This window comes from Gymnoscopelus braueri (assembly GCF_963280865.1).
Source record: "Gymnoscopelus braueri genome assembly, chromosome: 7".
NCBI lineage: Eukaryota > Metazoa > Chordata > Actinopteri > Myctophiformes > Myctophidae > Gymnoscopelus > Gymnoscopelus braueri.
Window position 1 is genome coordinate 49,934,533 of NC_137608.1, and position 16,927 is coordinate 49,951,459.

Here is a 16,927-nt window from a genome sequence, read left to right on the forward strand (position 1 = left end):
GCATGGCCCCCTGGGGAAGCTCCTGGCTGTGAGGTTTAAATCATCACAGAGTCGGCCCACTGTAAAAGTGATTTTACGGAAACAAAGGTGATATTACGGAAACAAAGGTGTTATATGTATGTATACGACTGTTTCCCTTGGAAAATCTACTGCCCCTTCAGCTGTGTTCAAAAAGTTCCCTGTGTGGTTAAAAAAAAAAGCCAGACCTTGGTCTACGTTCTTTGACATTTCGACAACCGGCTTTCCCCCTTGAGCATTTTGTAAAAAGGCAGTTTCATTTCTAAAAATAGGCACTTTTTGTTTCGTTCCAAAAAATAAAGAGGCAGTTTTGTTTCGTTCCAAAAAAAGAAAGAGGCAGTTTCGTTTCTAAAGAACTTTTGTTGTGAGAGAGCATCACCTCTCCTGGGATCACGACAGAGAAAGTCCCTGGCATGAGACTAAAGCACAAGACAACCTTACGTAAACTTCTCACCCATACAGGCAGTCATCTGAGACATTGCTCACCATGTGATGCTCTGTCTGTGGGCGAGCTCAGAGCTGAACCATGCTAGAGAAAACACACTCTTTTTTTTTTAAGGGTAAACACAGCCTGCTGGCTGCGGTGATGTGAGTTTTCATTATTTGACTTTTTTGATGACATTGGAGATTGGCAACTAGCCTATGCAGCCAATGTGACCTGATTTTTTAACCACTTTCACCTGGCGTCCCTATTTCGGGCATGTCATCGTAGGTGAAAAAAGCATTTTAAAAAACAGCAGAGCTACACACGGTTCCGAGTTTTGAGCTTGTAGGTCGACTATTTTATAATTCTCTGTTTTTGAAAAACTTCGATCAAATCTGAATGTTTCAAATAGGTTAGAACAGTATTTTTTGCTCCACAAAATATTGGTCAAAACATTGGTAAACTGTGGTGTAGGACTCTCCATAATTGGGATCGTATCAGACCCAAGAATCTGGCATCGTCGGGCTCGAAAGTTTTCATGTCAATTTCAGCAAGGAGATCTTTTCAAGTCCGATATTCGGACACTAGAAATACGAGGGTCTTTGTGTTCAACTTGAGCCTGAAACGTTGATCTTAATATGTCTGAGCAGATGGCACCTCAAGCCAGCAAGGCTATAATTAAAACCATGCAACAACCCACAACCAAAAAACTAGTGGTTGGGGAGTGGGGACGGATGGAGTGGCGGTGGGTTTTTTGTTTGTTTATACTTCAGTTATACCACCCACCCGGGTGGCCAACAGCCAGCCTAAAACCAACAGCAGAGTGCTAAAGTTTGTTTTTGTCCGGGTGCGAGGACCTGACATGTGCTCCTCCTCCCCCCCATCTCGCCGCTATATCCCACCGGACACCTGGAAGCCAAATGGCCCCCCGTCTGTAACCAACCATCCACTGCACTGTGTTTTACACTTTTATACGATTATGTCTACTGCCAGCCCAGGCCGCAGCTGCGCGGATGAGGGGGTCCGGACAGAGGGGGGAGGTTTAGTGGTGGAAGCTGCCCCCCCCCCCCCTGCTACCAAACCTGCTCACTAATTAGCATTATTTGACCTTGGACCGCGTTCACAGCGCTGGCTCTAATCTTTCCTATAGCGACACATACTAGACACTCACTGCTAGTACACATACAAACTAAGTATGGATATAATATATCCATACTTAGTTTTTATGTGTACTAGTAGAGTAGTGAGTGTCACATTGTAGAGATGGATCACTCAACCCAACACATTCAGCTTTCTTTGTAAATACCTAGATTTGTAGGGCAGTGGTCCTCAAAGTGGGGTGCAGGGCGGGACCCCCAATGGTTCTTGAGTCCCCAACCAAAATGAGAAACAGTTTAAACACAGACTAAGCTCTATGTTTTGTTTAGTCTGTTCGAAAATAGCCAATCTACAAGCTTGTGAGCTTGTAGATCGGCTATTTTTTCACTATTGAATAGGGCAGTGGTTCTCAAACTTTTTCACATGCAGGACCTCCAAATTGATCAATATTTGGCCGCCGACCCCCATCTGAAAATATGTTGTGCCAGGGACCCCCAGAAGCAAAGGTTTGTGTTCAAAATGTTCACTAATGTTCAAGATTCTTGAAAAATAGCAGATATACAAGCCGCGCTATGAGCTTGTATATCTGCTATATCTTTGGAATAGACAACGTATAAAAGGTATAAAGGGTTACTTTTGCTGGGGACCCCCTGGACCCCACTTTGAGAACCAATGAAACGGGGCTTAAAAGGTTGATTCGTTTCATGACGTTCGTTCAGAAGAGAAGCAAATCCCACCTGCCTCCTGGTACAACGTCTTGGCACGTTGCATAATTGATGCCGTGAAGATGTAGTATACGCACACTTGGTGACCTCCGTGACGGGGGGCGTGACAAGTTGTGCGGAACCCCGCGTGGCTCTCTCCTTCATCACGGGGTTCCATGAATCTCCCTGCCCTCTCCCCTCGCTAGGGGGGGACGGACCCACATGGCGCAACAGATGCACAGGCTGCATGCCACTGACTCCACACGCTCGCCATTCTTATGGAAATGGCTATGGTTGTCTGGCTGAATAATAGCGATGGTTCGGCGTGTGTGTGTGTGCTTGCATTATGGGACGGCGTGTTCTGGTGTGTGTGTGTGTATGCATGTTGGCGTTGTATACAGCGCTGGTTCTCAAACTGGGTTCAGGGGACCCCCCACCACAGCAAAATGAGAAACACACTTACATTTTTTGGGGGGTTATTCGGAAAATAGCCGCTCTATAGGCTCTATGCACAGCAGCCATATTATCACTTCCTTCACAGGTGTTACCAATGATACTAATGAAGGCTCTGTTCCATTTAGTGTAGCACAGTGGTTCTCAGATTTTTCATTTCCACGATCGACCCCCATAATTACGGGTCCATTTGGTTCCATTTGTACACTCTCAAGGTCCTTACACACCGGCGAATGTGCGAATATACGCAAAATTCGGATTCGAATAATTAAAAGACGCTTTTTCGCTTCGCTTTTCCGCTTTTTCGCGCCATGTACGCTTGCATTGACTTTATAAGGTTTTTTAAAAAAGCGTATTATTCGCACGAAAAAATCGCCCCGGTGTGTAAGGACTTTCAGAGTTACACACTCGTAAGGGGCCATTTGGAAACCCCTTAAGGAACCATGAGGGTCCCTGGACCCAAATTCTAGACCCACTGCAGTGAGCCAACATGCACAATATCAGCAACCTGACTATGTTTGACCAGAATGGAACACAACCTTCATTAGTATCATTGGTAACAGGTCTGTGAATGGCTTCACACTATGGCTGCTGTCCATAGAGCTTGTTTGTTTTTAAACATCTTGACTAATCTTGACAAATCCCTTATGGGGGTTCCTGGCACAAAATCTTTTCGGATGGGAGCCAAATACATATCAATTTGGGGGTCCTTGACATACAAATGTTTGAGAACCACTGCATTATGGGACGGCGTGTGTGTGAATTTGTGAGTGTGTATGTCTGTCTGTGTGTGTGTATGTGTGTGTGTGAGTGTGTGTGAGATATATACCTCTTGGCATTCCTGTCCCACTCTGCTATGGGTCCCTTGGCAGCGCTGCAGCTGATCAGCCTAAAAAGACCACTTTATTAGGCAGACGGCCGGGCCATCCATCGTCCGGCTCATTGTCCGGGGGCGGGGCGGGTGTCCAGCGCCTGTGCCCCGCCGGCCCCAAGCGTGAAAAGAAAGGGCCCCATTGTGAGCTCCCTATATACTGGAGGGCCACTGAGGGAGAGAGATATTTATTAGCCTTCTCCCTAAGGCAGGCATAAGTGTGATTGGCATCGGAGCCGACGTGCCAGCCTGGGAGACTGACGCGTGTGCGTGCGTGTGTGTGTGTGTGTGTGTGTGTGTGTGTGTGTGTGTGTGTGTGTGTGTGTGTGTGTGTGTGTGCGTGTGCGCGTGCGTGCGTGCGTGTATATCATATACGTGTTGTCTTGTCCACAGAGCTTTTAATAAAGCTTTTTTTGGGGTGAAAATAGAAGATCTACAATCTCACAACATGCATGACTAAGTATAAATCAGGCATAACTTCAACCCCTAAACCTAAAATAGCTGATCTACAAGCCCATGACGCTTTGCAGCGTCATGGGCTTGTAGATCTGCTATTTCCGGTGTGTGACGCCCAAGTATAAATCATGCATAACTCCAACCTTAACCCCTACACCTAACCTCTAAATACCTAACCCTAACCTCAACCTGAGTTTGTCCTAAATTGTGAGCCTAACTATAAAGATCTTTTTAAACCATAAAACAACTGTTTCTCTTAGTGAAGCCCAGGAAAATGTCTATTTCTGTATTTGTGGGGAAATTTGGCCATACATGTATAGTAACGCGCACACACACACACACACACACACACACACACACACACACACACACACACACACACACACACACACACACAATGATTCACGTCTCTGTGTGGGACTTGTATAAGCCTACACAAAGTAACTGTGCAATCATGTTGAGTGCCCACAGGCTTGCACAAACATACACCTACTCTCTCTTTCTCTCTGTCTCTTTCTCTGTCTCTCTCTGCCCCCCTCCGTCACACTTTGGCACACACACACACACACACACACACACACACACACACACACACACACACACACACACACACACACACACACACACACACACACAGAGCTGATCAGGCGTTTTCGTGGTAGGAACACATGGGAGGGGGTGTGAGTGTGTGGGCAATGTGGGCTGACTGTTCAGGCGGGTGAAATGAGTAACATTACATCCCACAGAGAGTAGCCTGTTGCCCGCACACAAATAACCATAACAGTAACTTTATTTATACAGCACGTTTCAAAACAGAGTTTACAAAGTGCTTTACATACAGAAAAACAGAGGAGGGAAACAAGTTCAAAGGACAGATTTCATGAGCAAATTACAGATATTAACCCACTTAGTTCAAATCGGTGAACAACAACTATGTTATTAATTGTGAATCATAATCTCTACAGTAAAACTAGCTTGCAGAACCTAGAATAGGGATGCTAGGGTTCTAGTGGTTTTAATGTAAAAGACAAAAATGTTTAAAACAGACAAGAGAAGTAGATAAATAAGTTACCTTGTCTCTTGTGTTATGAATAAAATGTTATGTAATTACTAATATAATGGTGATGTTACATTATAAACCCTCCTAGGGTTTCCTACCTCAACAGCAACTCTTTCATTTTTCGCCCTCTCTCTTTCCTGTGAAAGATTACGTTTATACATATTGTTTTCCGTTGTGCAAACCAATCAAATTAGCAAAGAAACAAAAAAGAAAAGAAAAAAAGAATCGGACTTGAAAGCATCTTTAAAAAGGTGTGTTTCGAGGAGTGATTTAAAAGGTGTCTGGCACCGATTTAGCACACTTGATATCCTCAGGTACTGGCGGGGCATTCCATAGTCTGTTCCATAGACAAAGACTCCTCTCAATCTGTCACAAGATCCACATGTTATCGGTGTTGCTTGCTTTCATATGGGCTTATTTGTAAACAGAACTCTTTATGTGTCAGCGTTTTAAATGGATGCTTGGGCCTGTCTTTGCAGCGATAGTGTAGTTCCCCTCTGTCAAAAGATATACTGTGTTGTGTGTGTGCGAGTGCGTGTGTTTTCCATGAGTCTGCAGCCTTGGCAGGAGGCTATTTTGTTATTAGAAAATGCATTGCATCCAACTGCAGAGTTTTGCTTTGAAGTATTATGGATGATTTATTTGCGCACTGGTGTCGCGTGCCAAACATAGCCAATCTGCAAGCTCACAACAAGTTGCGATGCGTTCATGCGTTGTGAGATTGTAGATCGGCTATTTTTGGTGCTCAACACCGTCCAGTGCCCAACCAAGTATAATTCAGGCTGCTTAACTCAGGGGTGGCAGTGGCTCAGGATGTGGAATCGGAAGGTTCTCGGTTTGTTCCCAGACTCCCCCTGGGATAGTTTCAAAGTGTCCTTGAGCAAAACACTGAACCCCTAACTGCTCCCTATATGAGCAGGTTGGTGCCTTGCATGGTAATGCACATTGTGAAGTGCTTTGGGTAAAGGCACTATATAAATGCTCTGGGTAAAGGCACTATATAAATGCTTTGGGTAAAGGCACTATATAAATGCTTTGGGTAAAGGCACTTTATACATGCACCATTTGCTTTAAGACGCTATACTAATTAGGCCTGTTTCAGAGGCGTGTGTGTACATCATTGTTGCGGAACCTCTCGTAAGACTCCCATCTTTAAATGGCCTGAAGGAATGGTGCAGGAAGGGTGTTCACTGACCAAACCATTTCCCAAACAAACACAGTGTGTCTGTGTTTGCGTCTGAGGAAATGTCCCGGGGCTATTTTGGATTTGTTTAACTTCAGCTGATGTGCCATCTTGGCTTTGGTGGTCAAACAGCTGTAAAGAAGAAAAATAAAGGAGGAAAAAAACTGCACTGCTTTTGAACAATGTTGTGTTCCGTAAGCTCAGCTGTGTTACCCATAAGCCCAGAGCACAGTCTGTTGCCCCTCACCTCTTGTTGTTACAAAACATAATCAAACCCATCCTGTTGTACTGTTCTCCATGTTTTTACACTGTACTGACCATCTTCAACTAAAACACATTTACTGACTCATACTACCTCCGAAATAGAGCCTATGGCGCTCACAATAGCAAATGACACTGATCCCCCCCTCAATCGTTACTTCACATTAATGTCATCTGGACGGAGATATAGAACTTTGAGATGAGGAAAAAGGTCGCTTCAGGAGTTTTGTCCACTCAGCCATTGCAGCATTAAAACAAACTGCCTCGCTGACATGTTGTTGTGTGTTAGGAATGGATGTAGGCTACTTTATGGAGATTCTTACGTATCATGTTTACTGTATGTTGTTGTGTAGTATGTTAATGTTCCTAATGTGTTTAACAGCCTGTGAAACCACATATCCCTCTGGGACAATAAAGTCTAATTTAAGCTAATCAATTCAATTCAATTCAATTCAATTCAAAGGGGCTTTATTCTCATGAGAAAACATACGTTTACATTGACAAAGCAAAAGTGGAGCAAAACAATCAAAACAAAACAATGGTTGTACAATTAAATGGGGAATGAAGAAATGTGTAAACTATCTTACAAAACCATAATAATTGCGCATTTGCTGTCAGAAATAGTTATACGTCCACATAGGAAAGGTTAGCTTGGGATAAACCTTTAGAAACAAATGACAGCAGCATTTCAATGTTTTGCATTCACTTTGTATAAAACCTTTGGGGCAAATGGCAGCAAATCTTTCAAATGTATTTAAAGGTAGTTGCCAGTGGTGGAAAAAGTACTCAAATTATTTACTTAAGTAAAAGTACCAATACTGCAATATGAAAAAAACTCTGTTACAAGTAAAAGTCCAGAATTAAAAATGTACTTGAGTAAAAGTACAAAAGTATTGGCATCAAAATGTACTTAAAGTACCAAAAGTAAAAGTACAAATATTTGAAAATAGCCGATCTACAAGCTCACAACGCGTCGCGATGCGACGCGTTGTGAGCTTGTAGATCTGCTATTTTCAAATAGCCTATGTATAAAGTAGGGCTAAAGTGGTTAATGTGTGTTTCATTATATCATAGTTTATATCTGAAAAGTAACTAGTAACTAAAGTTTTCAAATAATTGTAGTGGAGTAAAAGTACAATATTTGCCTCTGAGATGTAGTGGAGTAGAAGTAAAAGTATTGGAAATTGGAAATACTCAAGTAAAGTACAAATACCTCAAAATTGTACTTAAGTACAGTACTTAAGTAAATGTACTTAGTTACTTTCCACCAGTACATTGAATCTCTCTCTCTCTCTCTCTCCTATAGGGCACCATGCCTCAGACTCCACCGTTCTCGGGTCAGAGCTTTGGTTCCGGCGGCGGCGTCTACAACAAGAACCTGTACCAGAACCAGACCAAGGACGAGGGCTACGCAGGCCTGTACTACCATGACAACCACCTGGTGTCCGGGTCGTTGGAGGCTCTCGTCCACCACCTGGTTCCCACTGTGGACTATTATCCTGATGTGAGTTTGGCCTTATATAATACATACATACACACAGTGGTGGAAAGTAACTAAGTACATTTACTTAAGTACTGTACTTAAGTACAATTTTGAGGTATTTGTACTTTACTTGAGTATTTCCAATTTCCAATACTTTTACTTCTACTCCACTACATCTCAGAGGCAAATATTGTACTTTTACTCCACTACATTTATTTGAAAACTTTAGTTACTAGTTACTTTTCAGATATAAATTATGATATTATAAAACATACATTAACCACTTTAACCCTATTTTATACCTAGGCTATTTGAAAATAGCCGATCTACAAGCTCACAACGCGTCGCATCGCGACGCGTTGTGAGCTTGTAGATCTGCTATTTTCAAATATTTTGTGCTTTTACTTTTGGTACTTAAAGTACATTTTGATACCAATACTTTTGTACTTTTACTCAAGTAAATTTTGAATTCCGGACTTTTACTTGTAACAGTGTACGAGTACTTCTACATTGCAGTATTGATACTTTTACTTAAGTAAAACATTTGAGTACTTTTTCCACCACTGCGTACACACACAGACAGTCATTACAATGAGGGAGAGGGTGGGGGTTACAAACAATAGCAAAAACAATAGTAAAACTATGATAACAGTAAGTAATAATAGCTGGTATAACAATAGTAGCTTAAAGCTGCAATGCGAAACATATTTTAATGAATAAAATGTAATGTTAAACCAATCTGTATGGCAGAGACTAGTATATCGAATATAACTAGTACATCTGCAGTGAACCAAATGGACCCTTACGAGGCAATTTGGTTCCATTTGTACGCTATCAGAGTTACAAATGGGCACATTATCACTGAGGATTTCACTGTGTGCTTTGATATATTTCTCGTTTTTGTCTCTTTGTCGGGCCAACAGAGGACGTACATCTTCACCTTCTTGCTAAGCTCTCGTCTTTTCATCCGGCCACATGAGCTCATGTCCAAGGTGTGTCACCTGTGCATAGAGCACCAGCGACTCAGCGACCACCAGGCCGATAAGGTACAGTACACATAACAACCTCCGACCTTCTAAACCAGGGGTTCCCCTAACAATGGGGTCTCCCGCATTTTTGGGTCATGAACCAATTTTTATGGGTTGTGAGTAAATATGCAATTTTTTACGTTTCCTCCAAAAAAAAAATGAATTATTAGTTCAAAAGTACACACGAAAAGAATTAATGAATACGATTTTACAGAGCTTAAACTTTTTTTTTTCAAAAACAGCTGAAGATACAGGAGAGACCCCTATTACTGAACAAGCAATGATTGTTTTGAAAAAACAGTGGTGGAAAAAGTACTCTAATGTTTTACTTAAGTAAAAGTATCAATACTGCATTATAGAAATACTTTGTTACAAGTAAAAGTCCAGAATTCAAAATTTACTTGAGTAAAAGTACAAAAGTATTGGCATCAAAATTTACTTAAAGTACCAAAAGTAAAAGTACTAAAATATTTGAAAATAGCAGATCTACAAGCTCACAACGCGTCGCATCGCGACGCGTTGTGAGCTTGTAGATCGGCTATTTTCAAATAGCCTAGGTATAAAACAGGGCTAAAGTGATTAAAGAATGTTTCATAATATAATTCTTTTATATTTGAAAAGTAACTAGTAACTAAAGTTCTCAAATAATTGTAGTGGAGTAAAAGTGCAATATTTGTCTTTGAGACCTTCTAAACCAGGGGTCCCCTAACAATGGGGTTTCCCGCATTTTTGGGTCATGAACCAATTTGTATGGGTTGTGAGTAAATATGCCCTTTTTTACGTTTCCTCCAACAAAAAAAATGAATTTTTATTTCAAAAGTACAAATGAAAAAAAATTAATGAATACGATTTTACAGAGCTTAAACTTTTTTTTTTCAAAAACAGCTGAAGATACAGGAGAGACCCCTATTACTGAACAAGCAATGATTGTTTTTTGCCACAGCAACTAATTAGCGTTTGCCCTCCAGCTCTTGACAATCTGTGTATGAACGTCATCTTTCAGATGAGAATCAGAAACATTGCACCCAAGATCCTGCAGCTGCTGACGGAATGGACGGAGACCTTCTCGTACGACTTCAGAGATGAGAGGCTGATGCGAAGCCTGAAGGAACTGACCCAACGGCTGGCCGGCGGAGACGAGGTTTGTCCACCCCGACTGCCCACTGCTCCTAATAGTGGGGATGAGTCTGAAGCAGACAACAGATTTCCCACGGGGATCAATAAAGCTTATCAAAAGTATAGATTTTTTTCTGTACAAAAATCAGGGCAACTCAGCAGAACAAAGACCATCAATACACAGGACACAATAAGACACACAATAACACTTAACACATTTCATCCACTTTGCTATAATGGGTGAGGTCATCTGTGCCAAATTTGGAGAATCCAAGCCCCATTTACAAGACAAGACACGACAAGACAGACACACAGACCCTCTTATAGACTGCTACCTCTTTCAGGGCCACGCTGTAAAAAAATATGCATAATGTTACCCTGGCGTCCCAGTTTTGGGTATTTCATTATAGACGACATTGTAAGTGGTCAAAAAAGGGTCACATTTTGTTTAGCTACCGTGTTGTGGAGGGTGAGGGTACGGGGTGTTTTTGGGCGCTAGGAGTGGTGGTGGTGGTGTGTGTGTGTGTGTGTGTGTGTGTGTGTGTGTGTGTGTGTGTGTGTGTGTGTGTGTGTGTGTGTGTGTGTGTGTGTGTGTGTGTGTGTGTGTGTGTGTGTGTGTGTGTGTGTGTGTGTGTGTGTGTGTGTGTGTGTGTGTGTGTGTGGGGGGGGGTTATTCTCTGACCATAATGCATGTTTTTGAGCCTGGACGATTTCAGAGAATAGTGCTATTGTTCGCGGGCTCAGAGGGTGTAGTTGTCATGTCTGGTGTACTCTGACCTCAGTCAAGGCAGGCTTTTTTATTTATTTATTTTATAGCACAACAAGGCAATTCAAAGTGCTTTACACAAAACATGAATCAGAAAACAGAAAACTAAAGAGGCACATGTTTTAATATAATGAAAAAAATAAAGAATAACTTAAAATAAAACAAAAAAGAATAAGATAAAATAACTAAAATAATGATTTAAAACACCTCGGTGAAAGGCGCTGGCAAACAGAGAGGTGTTTAGTTTTGATTTAAAAGAACTTGGGGTTTATTCCACATAATGTGGTGCATAAAAACTAAATGCTGCTTCCCCACATTTAGTTTAGATTCTGGGTTCAGGAGGCAGGACCTGTCCCAGATGGCCTGGACGGCCCTAATGTTAAACCATTCAACGCTTTGTAAGCAGTATTTTGAAACCAGCTCTCTGACAGGCGCTGAAAACAGGCAAATCTACAAGCTTACAACGTGTCGTGATGCGACGCGTTTGTGAGCTTATAGGTCGACTATTTTCAGCAAGCGATACGGTCGCATGACGAAGAATGAATCAGGCTAGAAGGTCCTTACATATACCAGGGGTGAATAAACAACACAAAATGTGTTCGCAAATATTCCGCAGATGATATAGTTGATTCCTCATTCACACAGGTTGACGCTTTTATTCGCGGTGAAGAATTGACCTCGTTCTGCGTTCTGTGTGGATGCACTCGTGACACAAACACCACTTGACACTAAAAATATAAATTTTCAGTCAAATTAATGGCACAGACCAACAGAAATAGCTCCCGGTGCTGTAAGGACCTTAAGAATTCAGGTCAGTGTCTCTTCCCACGCCAATTTATTTAGCATAATATCTGTGTCCCCTCGTCTCACTAAAGGCCGGTGCATTCACTGTGAACCAGTGGGACTTCACATGCATATTAGCATGCTATGCTACACACACACACACACACACACACACACGCGATGCTGTGCTTGGGTGGAGGAAGGGAAGTTAACGATAGGCAGCAGGGGGTTTTATTGACACACACACACACACACACACACACACACACACACACGTCACACACACACACACACACACACACACACACACACACACACACACACACACACACACACACACACGCACACGCACGCACACAAACACCTTTGTATTACTAATCTTGTGAGGACATCAACATAGGATTTTTAACCTTAACCCTGATGACGAAGACAGACTGTTTTTGGTTCGCAACACCCTCCGTCACACACCTAAATATAAATCAGGCATAACTTCAACCCCTAAATCTAACCTCTAAATGCCTAATCCTAACCCTAACACCAACCTGAATCTTATCCTGATTGTAAAAGAAACTTTAAAAATAGTTTGTTTGGTTTTTTTTTGCCATAAAACAACCATTTCTCTTGCGAGGACCAAATAAAATTCTACCTGGCCCTCACAAGTGTAGTAATACACACACACACACACACACACACACACACACACACACACACACACACACACACACACACACACACACACACACACACACACACACACACACACACACACACACACACACACACACACACACCCTGTGTGTGTCTGTTCTGATGGATGAGTCGACACCAGAAAAAGACCACCTACCATCCTCCATTCATTCAGGTTCCACACCACTCATCAATATAGTGCCAAACGTCAATATTGATCCTGGTCTAAATCTACAAGTCAATACATTTCACTCAACATGACACACACACACACACACACACACACACACACACACACACACACACACACAGACACACACACACACACACACACACACACACACACACACACACACACACACACACACACACACACACACAGGGTTGCTTACAGATTTCCATCAGTGCGTGTCAGTGTGTACTGTGTGTAATGTGTGTATCCTCACAGAAATCTCTCACGCTGCTCTGACTAATGGGTGATGTTTGCGTGGAGACAAAACAGCTTATGTCAAAGGTTCAGCTGCAGTACACAGACACACACACACACACACACACACACACCCCCACACACACACACACACACACACACACACACACACACACACACACACACACACACACACACACACACGGACGGTCCATTGAAACCAATGTTGAGGCCTGAACATTTGGAAAATATGATCCGATCTACAAGCTCACAACGGCTATTTTCAGTGAAGAGATTTGGTGTGTAGACTGTAGATGGAAAAAAAGGTGAGGGGCAAAGTATAAAGATATGAGAATTTTTAAAACTGCTGAAAACTGCAGGACATGTTTTTTATGTACTCCTGTGTACCGTTCCCTGCAGATGTGATGTCTAAACGGGACAAGATGTTCCCGGGTGAGGCGGCACCAAATGATACGTTCTGTGACAGATCCTATCAGTGGTGTAACTCAGTAATTACACCATCTTTTTTTTATTTACAAAGCACACAGTCCCTTCAGATGCATACACACGATCGTCACTGGCTCATGGACATGATAGCCTTATTCATAGAAAACATGATAGCCATATTCATAAACACATGATAACCATATTCATAAAAACATGATAGCCATATGCATAAATGTGATTGCTACATTTATCTCAAGTGCAGCGTGGCACAGTTGTTTTCCCTAAGGAATGGGCGTTTGGATGGTTTCTTGTTGTGCAGCAGGTGACCGGGTCATGATATGTTCACCTATAGACGGTGTTGCATTACATTACAGTGTTGCAAAAAACATAAAACAAACATTAATGCATTATGTAGCAAACAGTACAAAGTCACATGATTGTGTGCCTAAAAAGACTACGAGTTACGAAACCGAGATCGAGATCATCTGGCTGCAGATCTGTCTGCAAGTGCTTCAAAGCTGCAGGGTTGGAACCAGAGCACATAAAAAAAATATTTTTACAATGCTTGACTTGTGACGATTTGCCCACAATAGGGACACCAGGGTTAATGTGGTACCCATTTTTTATTACATTTTGAAATTGTGATATTAGCAAAGCAATTATCTAACATATCAGACAGCTTACATTTCCCAAAAGGAAATGCATGTATTTAATGCCAGTGTTAATTTTATTTTGTTGACTAAGACTAAAAGACTAAGATTTTGATATTTAGTCGACTAAGACTAGACAATTTAAGATGACTAAAATAGGACTAAAACTAAATGGTGTGTTATTCAAAAGACTAAGACTGAGATTAAAGGTCCTTCCTTAAAAAGGAAGGATCAGAGAGCAGGTATCAAAAGCAGATGCATGGATTTCCCACCCAGCGAATGCAACCTTTAGTCTGCAGCACAAGGCCAATGAAGGCCATCCAACTCCAGAACACACGGTGCAATGGTGTGAGCGAGAACTATATACTTTCGCCTTCCTCTCTCGGCAACTTGGAAGCCATCACCGCTGAGCCATTTCAAAGAATCTAACCGTTAAAGTGGAGGAAGTCGTTTGGGTGATCAGCACACAGCAATTACTCCTAGATGCCTGCAGCTGTTTATGAAGACCCAACGCAGAGTTTAAGTGTGTGGCTTCAGCCTTTTGGAGTTTTTTAAGTGCAAAACACACTGCCTGTGTGCAGCGCCGCCACGCGCCATTGGCTCGCGTGAAGTGCCGGGCCTGTAGCACCAACAGGAAGCGCCGTGCGCTGCAGGGAGAACACTATTGAGAACACACACGCTGCGGGATTTGTTTTGTGTATTGCAGGCAACTTGATTCCCAGTGGTGGAAAAAGTACTCAAATGTTTTACTTAAATAAAAGTATCAATACTGCAATGTAGAAATAGTCTGTTACAATTGAAAGTCCGAAATATACTTAGTGTACCAAAAGTAGAAAGTACTCATTATGCAGAATGTCTCATTTCACAAGTTTTCAAATGTATAAAAATCTTTTGAAAATAGCAGATCTACAAGCTCGCGGAGTACAATATTTGCCTCTGAGATGTAGCGTAGTAGAAGTAAAAGTACTGAAAACTGGAAATACACCAGGTAAGGTAAAAAAAAATACCTCAGAATTGTACGGAAGTACAGTACTTGAGTAAATGTACTTAGTTACTTTACACCACTGGAGAACACACATGGTGCGGGACATTTGTTCTGAGTATTGCAGGCAACTCGATTCCTCACCTGAATAGCCAATCTCCAGAGCTATGGCTCACCAGGCATTCTCTTTTTTGGGGGGGAATCGTTTTATAATGACGGGATTGTGTTCCATACAACTCTAGATATTTCTCTATTCCAACGATCAGTCTCTCCTCGTCCATTGTGCCTCGACAACAACAGATTGGGACTATAGTCTGCAAATTGGGAATCTGCTAGGGAAGAAGAGTTGAAGGGTTGCCAGGCCCACCGGTACACAGACACATACAAAACATCCCCCTTTTTTCAGTGACAGTGGCATGAAGGGTCACTGAGTGGCACGTCGACAAGCGCTGGCGCGTGTCTAGCGCTGTCAGTGTGGGGGGTTGTACATAGGCAATAATCGGAGCGGCTGGTTTGATGTGCTCCCTTTCCTGCCAATGTGTTTTGCACTTTAGTGATATACTGGAGTTTGATGCCGAGCCCTTCAGAGCGTCAAACCACAGCGTTTCCAGAATAGATGGCCTGAACATCTGCTCCCAGTCGGGTCCAGACCAGACCACAGTCCAACATTCCACGCCTTGATCTCCCTGCACTAAGGCCATAATTTTGGATGTGGGCTGGATATATAAGGAGAGAGAAGTCAAGACATAAACATGCGCCGCATGTGATCTGGATCTGACCTCGTTTTAGTGCTGGGAGTTGTAGCCTTCCATCCAAATGTCTATAGTTCTCATCCTGCAACATTGCAGAGAATATTTAATTGAATTTGATATGCATTAGCCCACAGACCCCCATTTCATACTCTTTTTTTAATCTCTGGGACCCCAATCTACACTGTACTTCACCCGACTTATTTTCTATCAATTACACACCCCATGAAGCATTGAATTCATGGAGACAAAGGAGTCTCCTTTGTGTCTCCTACCGGAGAGACCGCCGGTTATCAAATTATTGGCTTAGGAATGCGATAAACACAAAACAAGTGTAATTGATAGAAAATAAGTAATTTTTTTTTTGGGTGAACTACTCCTTTAACTCAGTATACAAATGCAACGGTTCCATTTGTACACTCTCAGAGTTACAAACTCATAAAGGGTTCATTTAGTTCCTAGCTATCAATCATTTAGTTGTCGTACCCCCCCTGTAACTCCCTCGATGTCCCCTGGGGGGTCCGCGGATCATTGCTCACTGCGGAGGCAATCGAAGCGTCGTGATCTTTGAGATGCTTGACTTGCAGAACAAACGCAGCGTACCCTTTGGCATGGCTTAGTTGGAAGCTCTTGCAAGAAGTGCTGTCGCGTAGCCAAGAAACGAACCAAAAACAAGGCGCCAAGCGGGCGGCAGCCGCGGACCAACCAGGAACTGACTCGCACCAAGAACCCACCTGCCAGCTTAGCCCATTCAGACCGGGAACGCATCTGTGTCATTTTAAGATTTCTTTGGGCTATTCAAAAATAGCAGATCTACAAGCTCACAGCGCGGCACCGAGTGCCGCGCTATGAGCTTGTAGATCTGCTATTTTTGAAAGATCGTGAACATTTGTGCAAATCTTTGAATATATATCTATTTTTTTTTTTATCGACCATTTTTTACTCAAATCTTTGCTTCTGGGGGTCCCTGGATTCTGGGGGGTCCCTGGAACAACATTTTTTGAGATGGAGATCCGTGGCCAAATACATATAATTGTATCCTTGACATGAAAAAAAATAGGATTTGCACACATTTTCATGATTTTTCAAAAAATAACAGATCTACAAGCTCATGCAAAAATATCAAATCTACAAGCCGCTTTAAAAAATATTCGCTTAAAAAAATATTCGCTTAAAAAAAGATGTAATAGCCAAAGAAATCTGAAAATGACTCAGATGCGTTCCCGGTCTTAATGGGTTAGACAGTGCCAGGATGCCCACCACTACCCCCCCCCCCCCCCC

At 42.3% G+C, this 16,927-nt stretch overlaps 2 protein-coding genes across 2 annotated transcripts in view; both read left to right on the forward strand.

Moving 5' to 3' along the window:
- Window positions 1–16,927, forward strand: part of LOC308089223 (H-2 class II histocompatibility antigen, E-S beta chain-like) — a 219,489-nt gene that overhangs the window by 118,998 nt on the left and 83,564 nt on the right. The gene's annotated exons all lie outside the window — the stretch shown is intronic.
- Window positions 1–16,927, forward strand: part of LOC308089216 (ras-GEF domain-containing family member 1B-A-like) — a 42,617-nt gene that overhangs the window by 3,518 nt on the left and 22,172 nt on the right. The window contains exons 2-4 of the mRNA XM_080433795.1: window positions 7,835–8,032; window positions 8,935–9,057; window positions 10,043–10,180. Coding sequence (XP_080289921.1) covers window positions 7,841–8,032; window positions 8,935–9,057; window positions 10,043–10,180 — 453 coding nt within the window. The 5' untranslated portion in view covers window positions 7,835–7,840. The remainder of the gene's footprint in view (window positions 1–7,834; window positions 8,033–8,934; window positions 9,058–10,042; window positions 10,181–16,927) is intronic.